Genomic DNA, 26,664 nt, shown 5'->3' with positions numbered 1-26,664 from the left:
AATGTTCTATATTGAAACGTGACAGTGGCCTTGAGTTAATAGTTAAAGAGGGTGAAATTGGAACATCTCTGCTCAAGTTTTTTCCCATTGATCAGAGAAAGTGGGCAGGAAAACACTCCTGGAGACTAAATCAAGCTGTAATTATTTAATGACAGAACAATTCTTCAGTTTTTCTGTTCATTTTCAGCTTGAATTATTGCCTTGGAAGACAAATATGTTAAAATGAAGGCACTTTGAGTTGCAGTTACAAATGTTGTGTCCCTGTGTCCCATGTCACCAAAAGGAGAAATCCTTGATGATTAATTGCTTGATCAAGAATTGCGTTTTGGGTTGGTTGTGAAGGAACAGCTGTAGCCATGGATTATTTTAGGAGTTAAAGGAGTCATAGGGAGTTATTTCTTCACAAAATAATATTTTATTTTGCTTGTCTTTCTTTTGACTTCTTGGGATTTTTTAAATATTTACATTAAATCTTTACGTGCTTGCGTTTATTTTGCGGTGAATTTTGCTAAAATCAGAATTTCATTATTTAGTTAAGGTTTTTTTGAGACCCAGTTTGGTAACTGCAGCACATGGTCCACTTGGGAGTACCCGGGGGTTGAGCAGCTCTGATGTTTGGCTGTATTTTCACTTTTCTGGGAGAGGGCTTGAGTGGGTATAAATAAAGCTGCTGTTCTGGGTCCAGATGCCTCAGAAAGCCATGGGCCATATAAACTTTGTCACATGAATGCAGTTGCTCAGCTCAGGGAGCTCAGTGGAACAGGAATCCTGTCCCAGGGAGCCTGTGGAAGGTGGCAGTGCCAGGAGAAATCCATATGGACTGAACCAGGAGTGGCTCTAAGTCGCCGTGGCTCCCCTGAGCACTGTGAGGCTGTAATTTGGGAACCTCCAAAGCTCAGTACCAGCCTTGTGTGGGATCCAAGTTCACATTTCCAAACTGAAGTGTGAGAGGTTCATATTTTTAATCACTTTTTGGACAGGCAATGGCTGGACTGGTTTCTCCATGGCTGGGCATGGAAATCTGAGGGTTGCATTCCTAAATCCAGTCTGTGCATGGATCCACATTTCCTCCACGCAGATGTGTGCCTGACTCCCAGCCCTTGTGTCCTTGGTGTTTTGAAAAGAAATCCAACACATCTTGAAGGTGTTGAATCCTTCAGTGAGTGCTGGCAGAGTGACACAGTTTGGGGAGGTGGAAAACCCTCTGAAAACTGAAGGGAAGCTCCTGGTGAAGCTCCAAGCTGTGGGGACCTCATTTCTATGCAGGCAATCAACAGCTCTGTAATTAGGGAGGTGTTCTAGATAGGATGTGGTGGGGCTGCCCAGCTTTCCCAGCGCTCTCTAATTTGCCCCGGGGCTGCCAGGAGCTGAGGACTCGGTGTCCCATCAGCAGCTCCAGCCCCACCCTCAGGCCAGGCCCCATCAGGCCGAGGGGAGGAAGCTCTCAGATAAACACGGCGCAGCCTCAGCTCCCATCCCCATCGCTCCCCTTCCGCTTCCAGGCCCTATAATTAGCAGTCCTTCTTTTCCTTGGATTCCCAGTTGACGCAAATGCTTTTTGTGGCTTGGCACCTCGTTTAGGGCGTGGGCTTAGTTTATGGCCAGGCCAGAGTCTGGTTTAGTCTTCTGATACTGCATAAATAGCTCTTAACCCACAGTCTACATCTGTACTAGTTTTTCCTTTTATGCATATATTCCTCGTGTTTTTATTTCTGTCCTGAAAGAAGCTGATTGTTTCCCCAAACAGAATGCAGGAAAAGTAGGAAGCTGTAAATTAGGGCAGGTAAAACAAAGCTTTGCTAATTTTTTTTCCCCATCTAGGATATCTGTTCCTTTGAAACTGGATTTTAGTCATCTCTATGGATTTAAAAAAAACCACACAGTAAAACAGTCATTAATTTAATCTGGCTGCACCCTCGTACTGTGGATAAGCAAAAATCAGAATTTTTGCAATGAGATATATACTAAATGAAGTCTGGTTTACACATAAATTTCCACTGGGTCCTGTGTATGCAAGACTTCCAATGGATTTCAGCTGTTATCTGTTAAACAGGGATTAATGCCAGTTGGAAAAATAAGCAGGAAATCCTCAAGAATTATTCACTTTTCATCTCTGATTATTCACCCATAAAGTCCCTCATAAGAGAAAACGTTCAGACTGAACTTAGCACGGCTTTAACCTGTATTTCCTTCTAAACAACTCTTTGGGAAAACTGTCACAAGGCCTCTTCAGAAGCTTGAGTTGAAGTTTCCTGCACGTGAAAGTGAAAGTGAGGTAGGACCAGGATTCTGGTTGGTGTTTCTCCGCTGGATTAGGAATTCCTGCTGGGATGCTGCAGGGAGATGGAGAGAGAAACAAAATGGCTGAGCTGTGATAATGGAAAACTGGGGTTCTTCAGTGTGAAGTAATGAGAGCTGGAAAATCCCACCACAAACCCCAGCCCAGTGTTCTGAAACATGGGTGATTTATTGTTTGAATAACAGGGGCAAGGAAGAGATTTCAGAATGCTGTTCTATAAATACACGTTCTTTCCCATCTGTGGTGTTGTGCTTGGGACCTCCATGTTGATACAAGTCCTGCCAGAATATATTTGTACTTCAAATGCAAATGTGGGTGTGAAAGGGCCTCCTTTAACTTACTGAAAAAGTCTCTAATACAAGTGAAGGTCCTGTTTTCCCTGGGCTTTCATCTAATAAATGCATTTATTCCAAACGGGACAGGCAGCAGGAGTTTAGATTAGACACAAACTGCCAAATCAGATACCACTCATCTTTCTATTTTTAAGTCAATTCCTTTCCAGCCACAAATGTATTATCTTTCACCTCTGTACTCCTTCAAGTTAGCAAAAACAGAGCAAAGAAACCCCAAACCAAACCCAGAAAACCCAAAGGCAGAGCACACATGGAACCAAGAGCTGGGAGCATCATCTGGAGCTGCTCAGAGCTGCAGGTAGATGGGTGAATGTCACAGCTGTGGCTGTTGGGATCCAGGGTGTCACCAAAGGAACAAACAGGGACCACCATGGGTTCTGGGGGCTTGTGTGCCACAGGTTTTGGTGTTTGTGCCCAGAGTGAGCCCTGCTGTGCCTGAAGAGAGATTGTAGGGTTGGGAAGAAGCCTGTGAGGAGCAGGGGGATGATCCCCTCCCTGCACTGCCCGCAGACACCTGCGGCGCTCGCCAGTGCTGGAAACCAGATCCCCCTGAGCTGAACACCCGTGGATTGCATGGACAACAAGGATGGTGATCCTGTGTTTTCACTGGCTTGGGATCATTACACAGCGTTTTGTCTCCAGTTCCAGACAGATTTTTGGCAGATTTAGGGGGTTTTTTACCATCTTCCGTGCACCGTGCTGTGCACTGGGATCCACGGGAAGAGCGCTCTGCTGGGATCTCTGGGTGCACTCAGCCCTGGGTCTGTGTTTATAAAAGACTTCTCAAGTCTGTGGGGAGGAAGAAATATCAGTTTACAGAGCTTGTCTGCTCAGTATTCAGAGAAGTCTTATGGATCTATCTCCTCCAGCTTCTCCTCCAAAGGTCCTTTCCATCAGCAATAAGAGAGATCATGAAAGGACCCGAAGCACCTCCATGTCTATATCAAGCTGTCTAAGGCATGAGGAGAGACAAGCATGGGAATAGAGAAGATAAATTCTTACTGGGTTGAATTAGATCTTTTGGAATCTCCTCGCTCCAGTAACAGCAGCAGCCCAATTCCAGCACACAAACCCCTCTTTGCTTCCAGCTTTCTCTGCTGGAAACGCTATATATTATTGAGGACCGCACACTTCACTAGAGGGGAAGTGTAGTTTGTGATGTTGCAGAACAGAATTAATGCAAATTGTGTGCATAATCCCACACGAAAGGCTTGGCTGCCTCGCACCGGAGCAACTTGAGCTGTATTTCCTATCAACACAGTCACTACAAATCAAGGAAATTGCCAGTTAAGCCAACATTAACATCCAGACCAACCTCAGCTCACATGCCTTACCGCCCAAACATAATACCCCAGTGCTCTCCCGGATTTCTCAGCTCCATAACAAACTCCCTTTCATTTCTAACACTCGGGGCCGGAGGAACAGCCGGGAACAGTAAAAGTGTGTCTGCTGGAGGGAATCTTGCTGAGCTCAGATGTGAGCTGGTGCGTTTGTGCGAGCTGCAGGAAATGCCTGGGTGCAGCGTGGGTGGCCGTGCTGGGCCGGCCCTGCCAGCCTCAGTGGTCAAGCTGAGGGGGAGCTTGGAGGCAGTTTTGTCTCCGAGAGCAATTTGGATTTTGTGCCTTGCTGCTGGTGGGCCTCAGCGCCCTGGAATTGTGTGTTTGCCTTCACAGGACCCTTCTTTCAGAGGTTTGGGAGAAGCTGAGTGTGCCCTGTTGGTGCCATGCAGGCTCTGAGGGTGCACCCTGGGAGGGGTTTCAGGACATTGGACCCACAGGGCCAAACCTTCACCTCTGTGGCCAAAGGAATTTTTCTTTCTGGGCCTAAAGGACCAGGAAGAAAAGACAGAAATTTTTCTGTCTGGGCCTAAAGGACCCAACCTCTTGGATTCCAGGATTGCCATGGAGGGAAAACACTCAGGATACCAAGCTAGTGATGAAATGGTGTCCCATAGAAAAACTAATCACACTTAATTTTTACTCTGCTGCTTGGCACGCTTTTTACAGTTTAATATTAAGATTTTCCAAGTGTCATAAGGGAGGAAATCAGTGGCACGTGTGAGAGGTTTTAAATGTGTGCTGTTGGTATCTGGGGCAGCAGAGGGAAAAGCAATTTCTGGTATCACCTGTAAATAAATGAAGGCAATGGACACTCATTTATGGCAGAAATAAGATAACCATTTATCCTCTGAATAAATGTCATGCAAAACATGGGGACTAAGTTCTCTTCCTGCAGGATAAAAGATTTCAGTTGTAATTTATGTGGAGAAATGTTGAGTGGGAATTCCTGGTTTTTCTTTACTGGATGTGTACCTTGAAAATTATTTAGAACGTCACTATTAAACTGCTAAAATACTTTGTACTTGTTAACTGAATGTCAGAGGGTTACTTTGGGTGATAACCTGTTAAATTTCATTAATAACAGAAAAATAAATCTGTAGTTTGTTACTGTAATCCTAAGTTTGCCATGATGCTGTATTTTCCTTGTATGTACAAAAATAATTAATTTTTTGTATAAATTGGTATAAATTTATGGCAAATTGACTTCAAGTATCTTTGTAAATGTTCAAAAATGGGTTATGGGCTGAGACATTGTGGGATAAAAAAGCAGATAGCAAATGTAAGTTACTGTGGTTCTGCTGATCTAATTGAATCATTTCAGTGCCTCACCAGTGACCTGTTTTCAATGAACCTGGTACCTCATTTAGTGTTTATTTGAAAGCTCTCAACTCTGCTTTTCACCAATAAATCAGACAGTTTCTTTCATTTATAAGGAAGATGCTTCTTCAGGATTGTTTTGGTATGGGCTGTTTTGGCTGGATATGATAATCTCTTCTTCCAAAAATTGTTATTGTGGAGACATCAATCTTTTATAGACTGGCTTTTGCCCAGAGAAGAGCATTTGGGGGTTTTGCTGTAACATTCATCACTTCAATGCTTCATATTGGTCACACAGTTCTCAGATTTAGTTGGAATATTCAGATTTTTCAGATGTTTTTATGGATTTGTGTTGTAATACTATCTTAATATATTAATACTTAAGTAGTAGTACTGTGAATATGATTTCAGTTGAAGTCCTGATTTATTTTTATGAGGTGAATCCCTTTCAATTCAGTCATTTTCTGTGTTTTCTTCTGTTTCCAAACCCCAAATGTAAGCCACACTCAGTGTTTTTTAGACAGACACTTTAAGCCTCTTCTTTTGCAGTGATTAATCTTTTGTGCTTTTGTGTTTCTTTTTTTCCTTTTTTCACCCAGGGATGTTGCTGGTCACCACTGACACGTTAGGCCATGATTTCCATGTTTTCCAAATCCTGACACATCCTTGGTCATCGTCACAAAGTGCCGTCCATCACTTGTACACACTTCACAGGGGAGAGACCGAAGCCAAAGTAAGTTAAACTCTGCTGAGGAATAATCCCCAGACACCTTATACATTCTGTGTATGTTGGCACTTTAATGTTTGTTTCAGCACACAAAGAGCCTTTCTTGTGCTCCAGCCACAGAAGGGATAAGAGCAGAGCGTTTAACCTGGACAATAATAAATTCTTGCCCTTTGCAATGAGGTGCTGTCAGATTTATTCAGATCTGGCAGTGCCTCCAAAGAGCCCCGATTATTGGCTGTGTTTGCACTTAACCTTTTCTCATGTAACATGTTCAGCATTTGTCTCGTGCCCGTGAAGGAACTGTCAGCGTTTGCCTGGCTCTGGTGGGAAAAGCCACAGACAGACAATTAAAGAGTTGAAAGGAAGAGTTAATCAAAAGGCTGTGATTAACTTTTCTTGGCACTGTGGGGGAACCTGCAGAGACTCCCCAGTTTAACTTCCTTGTTGAAAAATCCCCCTCTCAGAGATGGAGGGCTGAGTTAGGATATTATCCAAGGGTGGAGAAGTCTGGAATTGTATTTTAAGCAATGCTCAGTGAAGTGATTTGCTGTGAGATGGGGAAGAGGGATCTGCTCTCACTGGCAGGGCTGTGCCTGTGGAGCAGCGAGTTCTGCTCTGGTCCTTCATGGCAGAGCCTCACCTTTGGAGCACTGAGGAACCTGCTTTAAATACAGGACTAAAAATGTCACCACAGGGTAAGAAGTGAGTATTGCACTTGCTGATGCAATTACACACGGGGAGCACAGACTTGTGGCAGCCTGGCAGATGTGAAGCACAGTGACAGGGACAGCCTGGGGCTCTGTGACTGTGACCCTGCACTGGGAGCTCGGTGGTTCTGGTACCTGGTGGTTATAGTTCCTTCAAACCTTTTTTTTCCCTGGGAGTTGAGCAGTTTCTCTCAAGTTTCTCACCACACCTTTGTAACAAGTGGAATGTGAAAGCTTTATTGAACGTAGCAGTGGTTGATCAAGTTTTGATCTGGGTGAATTTACATTTCTGGTAGTTTAAATACTCTAAAGCTTTCCTGCTGCCGTTCTGGAAAAGTGGAATTGCTGTTACAGGCAATGGTTTACTGTAAGGAGGAATAACCAATCTGGAAAGTGAGAGGAAATTAGGAAAAACTGTTCATTTGGAATAATGTATATAGTACTAACGAGGAGTTTTTATAAATATTACAAAGAGCAGTGAGATCTGTGTGTATGCACATACTCTGCCATCTACTTGGGCATGTTCTAGAAGGTGTTTTATGTTTTAGAGTTATTTTTGTTCTCCCTTCATACAAAGACTCAATATTGAAACCCAAAGCACAGGACTTCAGTCATGAGGAACAAAGATGTTCTTCTGGTTTTTACAGCTGATAAATTTGTTTTCAAGGCACACACTGGAAACCAAACAGAACATGTTTTAGAGAAGGAACCCTTATTGATACATGTTTTTTTGGGATATAGTATTAGCATCTCTGTGAAAGCATTGCATTAAAATTCTCAGAATCAACATAGTAAAATTTTTTCCTAGTTTGCCACACAGTTTTCATTTGGGATGTGAACAGTATAGCTTTTGGAATGGCATAAAATGGAGAGAATTCTTACCAGTCTGAGGTGTGTTGGTGGATTTCAAAGCTCCCTGGATAATTAAACAATATTGCATTGGTACCTGTGATTCTCAACACACATAGTTTGAAATATTTATATATTATGAGGGATTGTTTCACTTTTTTTCTTTAGGAATAACAGCACTTGTAGCTGTTCAATGAGAGGAGAGTTTGCTGGTGCTGCTCTTTTGTTGCGTGAATTTCGTGTATGAGGAGCATTAGACAAGAATTTTGGAGACTGTTCAATATAAAACTCTCAGTGCAGCCCACACTGGGAGCCTCTGTACCTCCTGTCTGGTTAGAGCAGTATTTATACATCTGCTACCAGACCTTTTTCCTTTTTTCTTTTTTTTCCCCTCTGGTTTAAAACTAACTGTGAATCAAGGCCAATGGTCTTAAAGGTCACCTTCTGTACTGGAGCTATAAAAAGTTCTAATTTGTGTTGATGGACATGAGTGATTATCAGTGTCAGAATTTGTTTAGCTAGTACCCATTATAAATTGTTTAAACATCATCATTATGGCCACGTTACATGTGGGATTTTAATGTCCCTGCTGAAATCAGCTCTGCTTTTGTATGTGAGATTTTGGCTGACAGAGCTTCACCCCACTTTTCCCAAAATGTCCTTTTTGTGACTCAGATGAAGATGGGGTGGGATGGAAGGTGGACCTCTGCCTCAGAAGGGAGCTGTGAAGACAAAGGCCATGGCAGAATGTGAAGTGCTCAGATAATTCACTGAGTCCCAAGGTCACAGTGTTCAAAGTCACTGTTCTGCAGAAGTCTCTGTTTGGTTGTACCAGATGAAGATCTTTTAGCCTTTGAGTGCCACTTTTGCTCTAGATTTTCTATTTTTTTCCCCTTAAGAGGACAAAGAGCAGCACTGAGTAACACCAGGAAGGTCCATTGCAAGGGCTGGTTGTATTTTACTGAGTCAGAGCTGAACCTCTCAGAGGATCTGTGCTTGCACAGTTTGGCTGTGAAGAGGAGAAATGTGCATGTGTATGTGCTGCACATTTTGGTTAAGGATACATTTGCTTGTCCTCCAGCTCTTGCATTGAGGCAACACTTACTGCACTCATATTTTTACCCAAGAGCATTCTGGAAGGTTTTTAATGAAGGCATAGCATGTTCTGAACTGAGGAAGCTGATTTGCTTGCAGATGAAAGTTAGCCCATCACCTGATGATCCTTTCTCTTTGATCTGAAATTGTAAACAGCAAAAACAAAATCCCTGAAAACAGCATTATCTCAGCCTAGGACAAATAAACGTAACGATAGCATCAGCTGGCTGCTGGCCAGCTCCTCTGTAATCCTTTACTCTGTCAGACTCTTGTTATTCCCACTCCCAAACTGCAGCTAGAACTGACTTCAGCTGGAGAAGGTAAACAGGGAATGATAAAAACATTCCAGCCTGGCTGCACGCTGATGGGATGCTTTTCCAGGGAATGCAGGAATGTTTCAGTGATGTGATTCCACAGAGACTGTTCAAGCTTGTGTCACACCCTGTGCCCAGGTAGTGAAATATTGGAACAATTTCCAGATATTGGATGTGAATCTTCGTGGCCATGAGGAATTCCTTCCTGTCTGTGGCATGTTCATAGTTGCAGTTACTGAAATAGACTCTGTAAAACTAGGAAGATTTTCTTATTTCTAGGAAAGAAGCTGGGGATGGGCTTGAAATAATCAAGATTGGTTTGAGGAAGTTGATCAGTGTCAGAGCTGCCAAGAAGAAGCTGCTGCAGTCAGAAGTAGCTTGGCTGCCCTGGGGAGCTGGAGCCCTGAGCAGCATTTGCAGGCTCAGTCACTGATAGAGAGCTCAGCTCTGGTTAAAAGCCTCACATGAATCTCTCTGTGCCCACATTCTGCCCTTGCTTTGACACAGAACTGAAATCAGTGTTGAGGACTTGGGGAGACACAGTTAGGTCTGTGTGGGTCTGATAAATCATATTGTGTAGAGCATGATTTTATTATTTTGTCATTTATGTTTGTTGCTACATCATTTCCTTAATTTTCTCAGCCAAAAAATTTCGCATACAGACCAGTTTTCTAATTTATTTTGACCCTTACCTCCTCGGGACTGCTGCTCTTTCTCATTGCTTAATGATAGTGGTTTTTTCTTTCTGCCATCTCCCTTCACAGCATAATTCAATACTTGAGTCCTGTGCTTCAAATCAGGGTCTTTTCTCTCTGTGACACAGCACAGTGATCATGAGCAGGTCACGTTCCTGTTGCAGCCCTGCTGGTCCTACTCTCCAGGTTTAATGAAATGCAGTAAAATGCACAAGGATATACAGATTGCAACTGACAGAGGAGTGGTAAGGAGGAAAAAAAGAGTGCTAGGAAGATGAAAATGTGGTTTATTTCTGATCATTATTATTGAAATCCAGGGTTCAGCATTGTGAGGTTGGTTTTCTGTTGTGATTTACCTGGACACAGTCCTGTGCCAGGTGCTCTGGGATGACCCTGTTTGAGCAGGGAGGTTGGACCAGGTGAGCTGCTGTGGCCCCTTCCAACCCAGCCCATCCTGTGATTCTGTGATTCAGAAATTATTTTTTGATCTGTACAGTATTGAAAGCTGATCCTCAGTGAAGCTGTTGCCGTGTGCCATGTCCTTGGAGGACTCTGTATATTAAATTACCTGACTGTGTCACTCAGGGCAGGCTCTGAGTGGTAGCTACATTTTAATTCAGTTTTCTGGAGGATTTTACATCATAATGTTCGAAACGTGGGGAAATAGAGAAGTGGAAGTTATAAAAAAGCACAGAAGAGTAATTGGAGGGAAACAGGAGAAGACAGGAAGCACATTGACCTTTTGGAGGACGTCCAGAGGAGGCCACCAAAATGTTCAGAGGGCTGGAGCCCCTCTCATTTGAGGAAAGGCTGAGAGAATTGGGATTGTTCAGCCTGGAAAAGAGGCTTTGGAGTGGTGCATTTGTAGCCTTCCAGCACCTGAAGGGAGCCTGCAAGAAAGATGGAGAGTCTAGGACTGAAAAGAATTTGAAAACAACTTATGGGTTCCCAAATGAAACAAAATCTCAGGTCTGTAATTCCCTTTACTGGTCCAGACAGAAGAGGATAGATAAAATTTTAGAATACAGACATGAGTATTAAATGTGACATTGACCTTGAGCTATAGAATAAACTTTGCATCGTGAGAGATCTGCTGTACTTTGTACTTTATTAACATATATCTGTAAACACTATGGGGTCTTGATTGATCTTTGGTATCTAAACATTACATCATAATTAACAACAAATCCAGAAATATATTATAAATACATGAAATAATAGTACATTAACCTAAAGAACAGCAATAAACTGCAACACTTAGCATAAACTTGAAAACCACTAATGGGCCACTGTGCAGTTTGTTTATACTCTGAGCAGTCGAGAACTCAGCATAATGTACAGGAACGTGGTGGGGAACAGCACGGCCCAGGGCATAATTTATAGGGCTTTATTCATGGACACAGCTGATTTTTGAAGTTGTTTCTGAGACTGCCACGATGAGCATTGTCCTTTCAGCTGGTCCATGCCTTCTTGCAGTTCTCCTGGAGAGTTGCACAGATGGGTTTGTGCTGGTTTGATGTGAGTGTGTTTAATTCATGCCCTTGGAATTGGAAATATTCTCTGAATCAGCTCCTTGGACTGCCTGTGGTTCTGCTGCTCCTCCTGATCTGTGACAGACAAACGAGGCTGTTTGAGACCAGTGAGCAATAGGTGAATCACATGGAGCAGCAGCTTCCAAAATTCTCTTTGCCACTGCTGAGCAGGGTTTCATAGCTCTGTTCCTGTAAATCTTAATTCATTGCACACTCTCCTGTCAACACTTTTTTCCATGTTATCCTGAGCATTAGAACCCTTCTGCCCTTGTGGTTTCAGCCATGTTTTAGGCAGCCATGGCCACGATGCCCACTCTGACTGCAGCCAGTGTTTGTGAGCCCTTTTTTAAAGAGAGCATTTGGGATTACGGAGTTCCACACTTTCTTCCTGTAGATCAGGAATACTTTTTTTCTGTGTAATGTTTACACTGAGGAAAAAAAACATCCTGTAGTGATTGTTTCCCAGTTTCTTGGCTGGGGTTGTCATTTGCCAGGGCTGTTGTGTGTAGTTTTTGAAAGAACATAATCCTCAGGGTGCCAACTGGAAACTGAGTACTAAAGTAGAAACACACAGTTTTGTTGCATGCTACAGTGAGATGGAATTTTTTCTCTGTCATCTCATGGTTCTGTTGTAACTGAGAGTGGCAGTTTCTACACAGTTCATATGTTTGGTTTTGACCAGGAGAATTTGCCACTTAAACAGCAAGTACTGAAATACTCTTGGAGCCATCGTTTTCCCTGACTCCACGGCCTTTGGGGTTTTTTTGGAGCCCTTATTAATCCCTGTGGGGTCTCTAATCCCTTCTGAGCAACCTGCTAAGGTGAAACACTTTGTAAGCAAGCTCAGAGCTCCGAGTGCTGCCCTGTAGGTGTTTCAGAGCTGAACCCTGGAAGTGCCAAAGCTGTCAGGTTTGGGGAGCTCTCTGAGCTGCCTCCTTTGAGGATGTCACCAGGACTGAAAGGAGCAGGTGTGTGGCACTGATTTTAGCTGATCTCAGTAATGTTGATGAAGCATTTTGTGTAGTGACAGTCTGTCAATCAAGTATCTTGTCACAAGTCACCAGACTTAAATCCTTTTTTTATCTCTGGGGCTTCAGGCTCAGTTGGAAACTTGCACTTCGATGAATACTTTGCTGCTTTTGTCTGGAATAGCTGGAGTGCATTTCTGGAATATTTGTCAAGATTTTATCAGTGTTTACTCCAATTTGAGTACCTAGTGCATTGTAAAACTGGCTTCAGTGAAATCTTAAAGAATATTATTTAGCTTATGCTGTTTAATAATATAATGAAAACTAATCCTTCCTCTGTATGTTTGTTTGCCGTGGTAAATCCCACTTGTGTCCATGGTTCCTTTTAGTCAGCTTTTACCTTTAAAAACATTTTTGGAAGAATTGTTTCAGGACTTTTTTTTCTCTGTGATAAATCATTTTAACTTCGACTACTTGTTTTCTTGAGTTGTCTGCCAGGACGGGCTTGGAAACAAACTTTAATCTCTCTTTTAAAGCATTCCTTCAGGAACAAGAATTTGCTTTTCATCAAAGCGTTGTGTAAAGCACACTTGAAAGAGAATTAAATCCTTCTGGACTTTGTATCTGAGATCTATGCAAGGAGTAACCCCAGTGGAAAATGTTTAACTGTATTTTTATATTTGCTTCAAAAGTGACCATTTTAAGCTAAAATAAGACTTGTGCCAGTATTTGTCAAAATCAGGCCTAGTGGTGAGATCTCTCTCTTTTCTTCTCATCCCTCCCTTCTCCCGTTTTTGGGCAATCTCTGAAGATTAAACAAGCAAATACAAAACATGTAATTGAAACAATTTCCCAGCTCTTTTTAGAACAAAATTCTGTTTGAAAACTACAGCAAGATCTTGTGGCTTTCGGCAGCACTTTGCAGCATGGTTTGTTTTCATAATCTCAGAATATTTTGAAATGCACACAAAATTTGGAGCTGTGAATTGCAGTGTATATACTGAATACTAAGTCCATTGATAAATGCACCAAAATTCAAGTTATTGCCTAAATGTGAGGGGTTTTTCCCCATTTCCAGTTCAGATTTGTGTCTGAAATGCAGCCCTGTGTTGGAGGTGTGCTCGCTGGTGGCTTCATTCCCCTGTCACCCCTTTTTTCCAGGTACAGGATATCTCCTTCAGCCACGACTGCCGCTGGGTGGTGGTCAGCACACTCCGAGGCACTTCCCACGTGTTCCCCATCAATCCCTACGGAGGCCAGCCCTGTGTCAGGACTCACATGTCCCCACGGGTGGTCAATCGCATGAGCCGCTTCCAGAAGAGCGCGGGGCTGGAGGAGATCGAGCAGGAGCTGACGTCGAAGCAGGGCGGGCGCTGCAGCCCCGTGCCCGGCCTGTCCAGCAGCCCCTCTGGCTCACCTCTCCATGGTAAATCCACTTTCTTCCTTTCTTTCTGTCATGAGGATAACATGGATTTCATAAAATGCCGTAGATATTGTGCACAGATATGTGATGTATGCAGATACTGCGGGAATGAGCCAAGGTGGAAACGCTTTGGAAAGACAGTTCTGGTTTTGCAGCTTGCTTTAAGTAAACAATACTAACACAGATATAATTTCTACTCAAAACTGAATGGTTTGGGATCTTTGGGTTTCAAGTTTTGTTTCCATGTAGAACGCAGTCAGCAAACTGGTCTGTATTCAAAGAATTTTATTGCCTAAAGTTCTCATTGCTCATTTGCCTTGATATCACAAAGCACATCTGGATATCTACAATAATACTGCTTGAGGAGAAATGTGGGAACAGGGCAGTGGGGAGCTGATGGCACAGACTTGTGACTGCTTTTTGTGTGTGTGTGATAAATCATGTGTAAAGGTAAAACAATCTGTAAGAACTGATCTGACCATCCTGTTCCTGTGGTGGATGTGCCTTGGAGAAACTCAAAGGATGTGAAAAGGGGAGCTTCAAAAAATGTTCAAAAATTATCAATGTCACAGCTTTTCCAGTTTTTCTTTCCTTTCAGCCTTCCTCTTTGACGAGGTCTGTGCTAGAAGCTGTTTGCTTGCATTCAGGATTTGCTGCATCCTTAGGCCTCCTTTCTGTTGAGAGTAAGTCACAAGTTCCATGGAAGTGAAAGTTTGAATAGCAGTTTGTTTGGGGTAGCCACCCTTTTCCAGTCTGAGAGTATTAAAAATGGCCAGGAACAGTCCCTCTTCCCTAATTATGAGCAGGATTAGGAGCTCTTGTGAAAGCCCAACTCTGTGCTGGGCTTTCTGCTATAGAGAGAACCTTTGTGGGATTTCTGAATCAAAGGAAGTGTTTTATGACTTGGTGATTATTAAGGGAACCAGACTTGTCCCAGAACAACCCTCTCTCTTTTTGCCTTTCTTTGGACTTCTCTGAACAAAGGTTTGTGCGTGGCTGTTTTGGAGCCATCCTCTTCTGCCTGGAGCCACTGGAAGGCACCCAAAACGTGCTCTGAACTTTCTTCCTCTTTGGAGACAGTTGTGTATCCACCATTTCACTTCCTCTCATCTCTGTACAGCAGCTCAGCCTGGAGCAGGCTGGGGAGTGCTCCAAAGGTTTGCTATGGCACATCCAACTACTTGTAACTGTGAACATCATGGAGAGGAGAGGAAGGAACTGTCAATTTGTGGCTATCACCCAGCCAATTCTATTTTCTGTCAAGGGAAATTGCAGTGAGTTGCTGCCTTCACAATCCTCTGAGGTACATTTGAAGTTTTGAATAGATTTGACACTCTTTTTAAAAGGAAGAATGAGCAGTTTCAGGGTGCTCAGTGGTGGAGGTGGGAGACAGGCGTGCATGGACGAGTCACAGAGAAAGGCAGCAGCTTTCAGGGGAGTGTCTCAGGAGTTCTGGGGCTTCAGTTTGCAGATGTCTGTCTTGAAAGATAATAAATCAGATTTCTTTCAAGATCTCTGTGCAGCCATCACTGCTTGAAAATAAGATCTGTTTAAACAAACAGCTCTACTGGAAGTCTGCACATGGGTGCTGAGAATTAAGGCAGAAAGGTGACTTTGATTCCTGGAGGACTTCACACAGATTGTGCTCATCACTTCCACAGTGCAGAAGTTGGACACGTGCTATGATTGTGTGTTGGTAACTTGCAAAACTTCATACGAACGTTTTCCATGAGAAATTTGTGGGGATTTGTTGAGGAGTTAGCACAGATGCCTTAAAAAAATTAAGGAAGAAAATAGTTGTGTTTGAAAGAGTCCATTTGTTAAAATACTGTAATATTTTCAGTAATTTTATTGCTGCTTTTTCATTTCAGTAATCTTTCAGTTCCCCTGGCTGAAGGCAGGCAGGATATTGAACCCTATTCTAAGCTTTTTATAAAAAGCCATTTATCATCCACTTGTGAAAGACCCCTGAAGTTGGGAGTGACTTTCAGCAGAGGGATTGTGTGTGTGAGTGTGGCAGCAGGATTAGTCAGAGACCGATGATTATTTTAATTTGTGAGCTAAGATGTGTTTACTCAGATTGTAACAGCTCCTTACCATATTATAATGTTAAATTATTGTTGTTTGGAGGAGTCCCGGCAGTCTGGTGACAGAAGTGTAAACGAGTACTCGAGACAGAAAAGAGCAGTTCTGGGTTTAATTCTTTGCTTTACTTCTAACTTGTTCTGCAGCCCTTGGTGAATTTTATTCAGCTGATTTTGTCTGTCAGCTCTCTGCTGTGTGACAACAGTAATAATCTCTGTGTTCTCCGCGTGTGGAATGACTTTAATTTTGCAGCTTTCTTCAAGAAGAATAACTGTTATGTTCCTTAATCACCCCTTTAAGTGCAGATGATTATAATGGAAAGAAAGCCAGAGACCGTGTCCTGGAGAGCACCACTGCTCTGGGACAAGGTGTTGATTAAGTGACTGATTCAGAGGAGATTGTGGCAAACTGGAGGATTTTTCTGTGTGGAGTCACGTCATCACGATTTTCCCCTTACATCTTTTCCAATTTTCAGTAAACCCTACATTAAAAAACTGCTTTTGATCTTTATGCTGGTATCTGTCTTATCTTCCCTTTTGCTTAGCAATTGGAACTTATTGATAGTAACTTGTGATTAGCTTTTGTTCTTGTAAATATTTTCAGAGCTCGGGCTCTGGCGTATTTTTCTCACTTGTTTTTTTCCTCCAAGTCTCAAACTGAAACTGTTTGCAACTGTTTGTGTATATAGTAGCAAGGCAATCTATTTCCATTGTGTTGGAGCACCCTAGGACTGTTTACCCGCACAATGTCAGCCTTTGCTGGGGGTAGGGATGATTTCATTTCCAAATGAATCATTGTTTGGCTTTGTTCTTTCCAGCAGAATGAAGTAAACTGTTAAATAGAGGATGATAAAGAGATATTTCCTTTGCACCTTTTATAGCCGACAGAGATTTTGTTTGGGCTGTTCTGTCTGTTAATGCAGCGAGGTTGTATTTTTGTCATTCTCTTGGATTGCCAGAGTGTGTTATCAGGAATATCTGAGTTATGCCGGGATCCTTTTATGGGCTTTTACTATTATAAGACTGTTACAACATTGGTTGATTGTTGGGGTGAACATTAGGGTAGAGTATGGCCTTATGTGACCATTTTACTTATATAAAATTGGGTTTATGGTCTTTACCTGTCTCACAGGTAGGCTGTGAGGATTAAGGGATGAGTTGATAAAGCAGAGCAATGCCCTTGATGTTGCAAACTTCTCCGTGTTCTCTTCAGGACACATGAATAGCAAAGAGCATTTAGCTGTAAAAATGCAATGCTTTACTTGGACGGTTGAATACTACACAGAACTCCAATTATTTTAATCCTGCAAATTTAAATTTACAGAATGTTACTAATTCTGGCACCACCAGTAAGTGAAATAAAGTCTGTGTAGCTCTGCTTGCTCAGTTTTCTCTGCTCTTGGCTGCAGGAATTTCCAGCACCAGAACAAATAATAATGCAGTAAGTTAACATTGGATCTACAGCTACACATCCACACCTACTAAAAATATTCCATAATAATATGATACTGTCTGAATTTGCCTTGCATTTCATTGGGGATTAAAGTATTTATTTATTTGCCAAAAAACTGTTCATAGTACGCCATGGTTCTGTTTCAGATTTAATACCGATGCTGAGAGGGAGTATATAAATTTAGAATTATTAAAAAACCTTGTTGTTCTTGATACAGTGTATTCAGGTTTGTATTTATGTCTTTATAAATATTTTAGTATGGCACATTTTTCATTGCAAAATCCTTTCTAAGTTTAAAAATCAAAAGGTTTTCTCTTGCTTTTCCTTCGTCACAATTCCAACATGATTAAAATCCAGGCGTAAAACTGGAAGTTTGATAAACATGAAGCCTGAGATGCTTTACATATTTTCACGTTACTTTTCACTATTTCCCAGAGTGAAACTCCTTTTACTAGAAGAATTCTTATGGGAAAGCAGAGTTGAAAGGACTGACATCAGCAGCCCTTCCTGAAAAACAGATTGGTTTCCTTTAAGTAACACTCACTTAAGAAACCACCTATTTAGAGAGAGGCAGACAAAAATAGTTTCATAGAAAATTAACTGTATAATAACTTAAAGCACTGGAGGGCAGTTCCTTCACGAAACGCTGTGAACACGAGCTGACAACGGTTCTTGGAAAACTCTCTATAAAGTTTAATTTTTCTCTTTGTAGCGTCTCACGAAAGAAACAATTTGCGCCGAAACAGCAGAGCGAGCTGCAACATCGGGCCGCGTTGTTTCATCGTGCTTTTAACATTCCTATTTGTGTCATCGTCGTGTTTCTCCGCAGCGTCACACTCGGCTCTTTTTTAATTTAAGCTTCATTTCAAATAATTTCAAATAATTCCTTTTGCAGCTCCGTTTCTTAGCGCAGATTTCGCCTCGGACGCGCGGCCCGCGCCGGCTCCCTCAGCGCTCCCGCCTCACCGCCCAGGGCCTGCAGGGGGCGCCCTCTCCCCGGCCATGGCGCCTCAGGCGGGGCCGGCCTGAGGGGGACCTGGCGTGGAACCGCCGGAACGCGGACAAACGGTGGCGATGAGGATAAACCCCTCTCTTTTTCACTTATACAGGCACTGAGCTGCTTGCATAGGCATCGGGAATATTTATTTATTTATTTATTTGCAAATAGAAACCCTCCACATTCTCTGTGCTGCCTGAAACATCGAGCGATTCTCCTCACACCTTCACCTGAAGTTTCTCTTCACGGTTTTAAGGCAGTTGAGGAAAAAACCAAAATTAATTTACCTGGTGGGAATTTTCTGTTAGTGACTTTTAGACACCATTCTATGATTCTGTGATGATTCTTTCTTTCTTAAGCAGTCCCGGTGGTGGCGATGGAAGGTCCCGCATGTAGGGCTGGGAGAAGAGGTGGGAAGAGCTGGAATCACCAGTTTGGGAAGCGGCCAGCAGCTTGCTGGGCTTAAGGAAGCTGTGTTTGCTGTGTTTTAGCTGCCTTTGCCCCCCACTGTCCTCCGTTTTTTATTTTGATAATCGGTAAAGAATCAGTGGAGTGAAAGAAGTGGGTGGTGTATTTTGGATGGTTTCTGAAGTGGAAGGAAAAGATCCATTCCCTTCAGATAAGTAGGGAAGTAGACTGATAAATTCTGTCACAAGGGAAGTTCATGTCTGTACATCAACTGTTTCTGAAGCAGGTTTTTGTAAACAGCACAGATCGAAGACTGGGGCATATTTGTGTTGATATTTGAAAGAGAAGTTTCAAATATTCTGGATAGAGTCAAAATTGAAGGAGACGGACATCAGAAGGGAATTGCAGCTCTGGAGATAGGGAGTGAAAAATCTATGACTGAGTGATTTAGCACAGCAAATGCTGTAGCAGTGGTCAGAGCAAACTGTTTCAGAGAGGCTGTGGGTAGACAGACAGAGGGGAAATAATTGGCAGTGCACGGGAGACCGTGATGGCAGAGATGGATCATGAGGTGAAGGGAAAGGGGAAGGCAGAGAGGAGTGGGATTACCACAGATGTGAGCGTCCCACTGAAGTTTTCCTGTCAAGATGGATGATTTCAGTCTTGGTAACATCAAATGGAAGGAAATTTTGAGAGGGTCAAGTGCTGATGTGTCAGAGTCAGGTACTGAGGGAGTCCACAAAGTGGTAACTGGAATTTTAAGTGTTTATCTGAAAACGACTTACTGAATGACAGTTTGTAATTCTATGGTTATTTCAATTGTTCCTTTGATTACTCCCTCTTAGTTTACAGTAAACCCATGTTTTTCCATCCGCAAATCTCCCCAGCTAACCAGGTACATAAAAGACAGGCTAGTGCATTTCCTTTTTGCACACTGCAAGTAGTAAAGACATCCTGCAGCTGATGCAGTGCTTTGATCGGGTTTTGCAGTTGCCAATTGGAAATTGATAAATAATGATATTAATGATCTATGAGAAGGAACATGCTCGACTTTACATTTTCTCAGTGCCTTCAGTTCAGACAGTTAGGTACACTTGTGTATGGCTGAAATGAGTGTGATCAGCATAAAAGCCATCACTAGGATTGAGATTTGGAGTAACAGTGCAGCTGAAAAGAGTTGGTCACTGAAGGAGTGACGCAGGAAAGATTCTCTGCATGGTTCATGGCCAAAGCACAAAGGGGAAAGGCTGGAATTAGGTCAGGAGAAGAGTGGACTAGCACAGGGGAGACACTGCAGTCCAGACATTCGTTGGTGGGTCAAGGAATGTAAGTGGTTCAAGGGAGCTGCCATCAGTGAAATGACAGAAAGTAGCTTTGCTCACCTGATACAAGCCTGTAATATGTTGGATCAGAAGGTGAGAAAGTAGAATCTAGAGTTTTTCAAGAGACTGTATCAGCTGAAGGAGGAGGTTTAAGTATGGAGGGTGTTGCATGACAAGGGAGGTTTGGCATGAGGGAAGGTGAAAGCATGTGAAGCTCCGTGTAAGTAACCAACGAGGGGAAGGAATAGGGCAAGAGCTGGTGGGAACAATCATTTTATCTGATGGACATGCTGAGTTCAAGCCCAAACACCTTCTGCTTCCCCTGGCAGTGGGTATTCTGGGAATCCAGGGCTGCTCCCTGGTGTCTGCAGCCTGAATCAGACTCTCTGTCTATATGATTGGTGATGGATTATGCAGTAAATGGGTGTTGCCCTTGCTGCCCTCTTTTTTTTCCCAGTTTATTATTCTTAAGTAAGGCATTTAATCAACTGTGCATCTTTGGTAGCCTGAAAAATGTAAACGCTTTATGGAAAGAAACGTAAGCATTAAGATTAGAAATAAAATATACTTCTATCTTTTAAAAGGTTTATCTTTACCCTTGAATATGCTGATTGAGCTTATTCTTTTTCACTTAGCCTTTGTGGGCTGTTAAAATCAGTTGCTTTTTCCCATCTCAAGGAAATGCATCTTTGACACTTCTCATGACCTGAGTCACGATGCTGTCACGGAGCCAGAAAACATCCTCAACGGTCATGGGTAAAAGAGCAGAGCTGCCAAGGGTGTGTGGTGGGTGCAAGAGGGACAGATTGCTTCAGTTCCTATCCTATGGGTGTTTCAGACGAGCCATTTATTATAATTACCCATGGATATTATTATCAAGTTCTCAACTGCAGTGGTTCTCAAGGCACTTCTTTTTTTTTTCCACATAACTTGGGATAAGTCTTGTGTATTCAACCGAGATTGAATTCAGATGCTAAAATATTTGTTCTTATGGTTCTAACCGGAGGGAAAATAAGGCATAGATGGAAAGGTGAGGATAAAAAAAATAACAGATGTATTACCATGTAGTTTATCATCAAAATAAATTGTAGTTGGCTCAGCCCTTTGGGTAAGGGGCTGCCATTAAACTTTCCCTATCTCCTCACTGAGCACATTTGCACACAGAGATGTCCTTCAGGAATTCCCAGCCCAGTTCATTCTGCAGTTTCTATGACCAGCAGATGAGTTTTTCTGACTGTGCTGTCTCAGTACAAAAAACATTAAGCTCATAAAGATAATTTTATTCTGTATCATTTGGAAGAGAAGTCTGAGACACCAAAATTTTCCAAAGTTTACAATGCTGAAGCATCTCGGAGTCGTTCTGAAAGAAGGCTTTGAATTGAAATCTGTGCTGATGTGAATTATGATGGATGGACACAACGAGGGGCAGCAATAGTGCATTCTTGTTTTCTCAAGCGCTTCATCATTCACCAGCAGACAGTGTTAGCAAAATTCCCATGTGCAAGAAATCGGAGCAACACAGCCTCTCCCCAGCGCCCGGAGGCTGCCTGCACGATAACCTCATTAGTGCACTGTTAGTCTGAGCTCAGACAGTCCTGTCCTCCCAAGAGTTTGCAAACTCCAGTCCAGAGCTGTGGTAGCCACAGCCTCTGGCCCAGAGCTGGCTTACAGCCACATGCTGGGGGGATGGCACTGCTCCTTTGTGCTTCTTTGCAGCATACTGTGCAGCTATACCTGTAGTAGTTGTAGGAAACTAATCTTGCAGTCTTCCCATCTGTGGAGAGCTGAAGGTGCAAGATCTGTTTCAAAGAGGAAGGACTTGGCCCTGGCCTTCCCTGGAGAGGACCCAGCAAAGGGTGGCCAGATTGGCTGCATTGGCTGGTAACACCATCTGGAACAGCCCAGCTGAAGCGTTGCCGCTGCTGCCTGCACAAAGCCTGAAGCCAACAGCTGGCAAACCAGTTTGGTTGGGTTTAATTCGAGTTTTGCCCATACATGGACTTGAGCCTTGCACAAACAGTATTTTTAGTTAAGTCCTGAAAGATGATTATTGTGCCAGACTTGTGTGTGTGATGGTGGAGGAGTTGTTCCCTAAGGAAATCCATCTTTGTCCAGGTAGAGACAGAGGCAGCAAAGGGCTCAGTTCCTTCTCTGCTGAGCAAAGGAGGAGATTATTGGGTATCAGTGAGAGGGACACTTCATAACTGAGGGACAAAGTTCCTGAAACTGAAGATAGTAGAAAAACTCCAGAGGGAGGAAGGGACTGTTAGGAGGCCATGTTCAGGTTTTGAGTGGATGTTGCTGAAGTTCAAGGAGCTCGGGTGAGAGGGCAGGGGACTCTGTCCCAGCAGTGACCGAGACACTTGGGCTGGCGCTTGCGTGTCTCCGCTGAGCACTCTGGCTTAGGGGCTGTCACCATCACATGCCTTGCCTGGATGCAAGCAGAGAGCAAGCTCTGCTCTCTTAGGGTGACTGAGAGATTTAGTGCAGCTGTGTTTCCAAAGGTTCCATATCAAACGGATTTAAATGTTACAAAAACAACCGGCTGCGTTACTTTCCCCCATCCATTCCAATGGAAGCAAGTTAGTGATAGGTTTAGCTCTGAGTAGCTGCATGATATGTGTACAGGAGCTAAGACATAATATTCCTCCTTTAATGGGTCTAATTGTACTGGAAATATTGAGGGTTAGGGTGTGAAATGAGTTTAAATTTGATAGGACACAATTCAAGGAAATGGCAATGTAACTTTAATTGAGAGGCGATCGTTAAGTAAAATAATTCCTTTCCTGACTTTTTCTAGGAAAATGTCTAGCATTCTACAAAGAAAGATAACACATGTTGGACTGAATAAAACAAAACATGAAAGCAAAAGCCCCCTTTGGCAGCAATTAGGGCTCGTGGTGCTGGGTGTGTTTCCCGGGCCGTTGCTGAGTTTGTCTGTCAGGCTCTTCCAAGGACTCCGTGAGCCAGCATTGCTTCCGCTGGGTTCTCTGCTCGGGTCACAAGGCAGCGTTTCTCACCAGGGCGCTGCTGTTTCCTCTTCCGACTGTAGTAGATTACAGATTATACTGGAACATGTCTGAGGAAAGGTCAGAAACGAGGGTGAAAGTCTTGGAACTGAAGCTGGGAAGCTTTCCATTCTCATCCGGGAAACTTTTTCTATTGAATAAAAAGCAAAGCAAAATAAACCACCACGTCCATGACACTTCTGTTTTTCCTGCCATTTTTTGCCTACCAGTTAGAGAGGATTTTATTTCCCTTGCATTATACAATTAGGGAATGTTTAGCTGAGGAATCCTCAGTGTTACACTAAACAGAAATAATGGCCAAACATGGTTAATTTTCCTGTAACTTGGCCTCCACATGATTGCATAGCCTGGAGTTACTGCATTTTTATTTACCAAATTATAGATGTTTATATGTAGTGTTAATGTCAGTAGACTTCTTGGTACCCTTTGAAATGGAGTCTGTTAAATACTGGAAGATATAAAAGCTAATCAAGTAGGGTTTGAATTTTAATGACACTGCATTACTAAGCTTTTTATATTGGAGTAATGGAAGAAAAATGGAAAAAATCAACATAGAAGCATTTTATTATAAGGCTGAGAGGTGCTTGATACCACTTTAGTTTTTCAAATAAAGTGTACAGAGAAGCTAAAATCCTTCTGATCATTACTTTCCTACCAGAAAAAAATTGTCTGGGCCAAGTCCTCTTTGCTTTGCTCACTGACATTTTACACTAAAGAAAATCCTGCAGTGCTTGGAGACATGTCATACACATACTGAAATTTAACAGGTAAAAGGGTTTAATTTCAGTTTGTTGATAAGTTGGTGTTTGCATCCCTTAGGTATGAGGGTGTAGTTTTGGTTTTAAGCTTGGCTGTGGTTTAGGAGTTCATTTCCATGCACAAATGGGATCTGTGGTACTGATAGATTCAAACTCATTTGAAATCAGATAAGAAGTGGTTTGGTTGCATTAATGTGGTGCTGTGCACGGACTGAAGGGCAGAGTAACAGGGGCTTCCTCCACATCATCCTTCCAGGATCCTATAAAGTCCTTGCCACGCTGTGTTGCTGCTGAGTGCAGTCCTTGAGGCTGGGGAATGTTTCTGCCAAGTATTTGGATGTCTAATTGTGTCATTAGTAGTGCCAAAAATCAGGGTGTTTCTTCTCCTCTCTCCTCAGAGATGATCTCTGACAGCAGTGCCCTCAAGTGCTCTGCTCAAACACTGACCAATTTGAAATCTGGCCTGAATTCATCAAGGCCCTTAGTTGATCAGAGGAGGACATGTAACTATTAATTGCTTTCAGTTGTTTGATTGCTTTTTGAACCGTGTTAGAGGCTTGTGAGTCCTGAATGTTTTCCCCTTGATGTCGCTTTCCTTTCTTATCCAAAAATACAGATTGAAAACTTTAAAAAGTGTGATTTGATCAAATGTTTTGATCTCATATTCAGGCCTACAGAGTAACTTACAGATCTAACTTTTGAGGTTTGTGGAGAGCTGAGGGTGTCTCTGCCCAGGGGCTGAGGAGGGAAGAGATGCTGTGGGACCCCGAGTCTGTCCGGCCATACCTGGGAGAGCTGCTCCTGATGGCTTTTCCACAGATGTCCAGCTTTGTCAAAACCCACTAAATCTTGTGAAGTTTATTTTCCTTATAGCATCTGTATTTTATAATGGTGCTTTTAATTTGTTTTTTCTTTGTCTGCTGGGATTTCTTTTGTCCGGCCCTTGCAGGCCTCCCTTTTTTCCTCAGTGGAAGTGAGTCTGTCACTGATGGCTGGTTTGGGAATACAGCTCCCTCCCTCTGACAACAAAGCCCATTGTTGTTTTCTTTCTTCACTTTTATCCTCAGCTTAATCCATTTCTCCTTTCAGTGTCAGTGGAATAAAATGTCTGGAAAAGTGTGGCTCAGGTTTTGGGGGGATGAGATGCTGGTGGTTTTGCAGACTCTCAGCAAACAGGTCCAAACCCAATGGATTGGGTTTTCCGTGTCTCAGTAGGCAGTGTTTGCCCAATGTAAGGCTGCACTTGCAAATAAACTTGTCAGACTCCTGAGCCATGGCATCCTCAGCTTTTTGGAAGTCCCTTGGTAAAATTAGTAAGAGATTTACCAGCCTAGACTGGCTTGAATGTTTCCCATGCACAGCTCTGACATGAACATCTCCTCTATGGCAGCCCAAGGAAAGACAAATACTTGACCCCATGCCTTGCACGGGGTCCTGCGGGGTCTGGGTGATTCCCAGGGGAAAGTGCCTCCTTGCTTGGGATGCTCCACTGGAAATGATCCTTGAGAGGACATGTTTGCCCTGGAATTGTGGTGGTGATGATTGATTGCAATAAAAGCATTCCTGGGGCAGTCTGTAGGATGAGATCTGTGTGTGTCAGTCTCCAGCCATTTACAGTTAAATGCACTGTCCACATGTCGGGAGGTAACTTGAGTTCAGCATCTGCTGGATGAAAAATACTGGATATTTCTACCAGACTTCAACTTTGGCTTATTTGTTGCTTGTCCTTTGACAGTGAATCAACAACGGCTTGAGCTGTAGAAATAATGTTGATGCTTGGCTGCATTCTTTGTGCTCTTTTGGCCTGATCTGACTGCCCTGTGCACACACAACTCCTGTTTGCTGCAGGAGCTTCCTACTTGGAAGGGCTGGAGGAAGGGAAGGGTAATTTTTGGGATTCCTGGATGGGTACGGCAGCACACCAGAAAATTAGGGGATTTTAATCATCCCCACCATCTTAATACTATTGTAGTCAGATTTACAAGAACAACTTCTCTGTCAAAAATAATTTCTCTCCTCTTTGTAGCATTCCAACTTTTAAATTTGACTACTATCACTTTTAATTATAATTTTTGCAGTGAAGCAACTGACTGTTGCGGCAGAAAATGCAGGTTGGCAGGCAATGGTTATTGTGACATATGTTTGGTATTTACAGCTTTTCCATTTGTCACAGCAGAATTTTTTTATCATGTTTGTGCTGTGAAGTGCTGTGCGTCCTGAGGTCTGGCTTAGTTAATTTTTTATTGAGGTTTGTATACATCAGATTTAGCTATACTTCCAAATACATAGTTACAAATGAAATGCTTGACCTCCTGGTGTTTTTTGGTTTCTTTCTCAAAGAAGAATCATCTTACATTTTAGTCACTTCCAGAATATCTTTTACATATTTTCGTTCTTTTTTTTTTTTATTTAGTACTTTTTGGAGGAGTTTATTATGTTTCCTTATATATGAATCTATAGACTCAAGAATTTGTAAGATGTTGTTCCTACAATTAGTAAAAATGTCTGAAGGAATGAGCTAATCCTGAGTAGTTTTCTGAGTATCCTTAACTGCTCTGGGAGTCTTCAACTTGTATGGAAGCAAAGCAGCTCATCCTTGTGTAGGAAGGACGTCTGGAAATTCCTCATTTCTCTGCATGCAAACAATCCATGGAATCAGCTGAAAGCTTTGCATATGAAAAAGCACATGAAGCTGGGAGCAGAGGGCACTGAGACATGAAATGTGCCTTGAGAGGGGAGAGGGGGCTGTTCCAGCCCAGCCTGTGAATCAGTAGTTCAGAGTTAATCATTAGATTCTGAACAAGTAATAGAAAAGAAATTACAGACATTTGGAGCTCCCTCAGTAGGTACCTTTGGTGTTTGCTGTGCCTGTGTGGATCCAGGGGAATATGGGAGAGAGAAACACTTCCAGAGAGGCCTTGGCTGCAGGAACAGTGACTAATTAGACAATAATGCACAAAACTATTCATATGTGTTTCTGAAAAAAACCAAAAA

General features: G+C 42.7%; 1 protein-coding gene across 7 annotated transcripts in view; it reads left to right on the top strand.

The window, feature by feature from the left end:
* Positions 1-26,664, top strand: part of BCAS3 (BCAS3 microtubule associated cell migration factor) — a 298,303-nt gene that overhangs the window by 66,224 nt on the left and 205,415 nt on the right. For all 7 annotated transcript variants that reach the window (XR_009489142.1, XM_059865710.1, XM_059865709.1 and 4 more), the window contains exons 14-15: positions 5,909-6,042; positions 13,358-13,622. Coding sequence is in view for 6 of the 7 variants with exons in the window: in XM_059865710.1 (XP_059721693.1) it covers positions 5,909-6,042; positions 13,358-13,622 (399 nt within the window). In the remaining variant the exon portion in view is untranslated. The remainder of the gene's footprint in view (positions 1-5,908; positions 6,043-13,357; positions 13,623-26,664) is intronic.

Source organism: Haemorhous mexicanus, chromosome 22, assembly GCF_027477595.1.
Source record: "Haemorhous mexicanus isolate bHaeMex1 chromosome 22, bHaeMex1.pri, whole genome shotgun sequence".
In the NCBI taxonomy this organism is placed as follows: domain Eukaryota; kingdom Metazoa; phylum Chordata; class Aves; order Passeriformes; family Fringillidae; genus Haemorhous; species Haemorhous mexicanus.
Note: the sequence above shows the minus strand (reverse complement) of the source record. Positions and strands in the feature narration are given on the sequence as shown.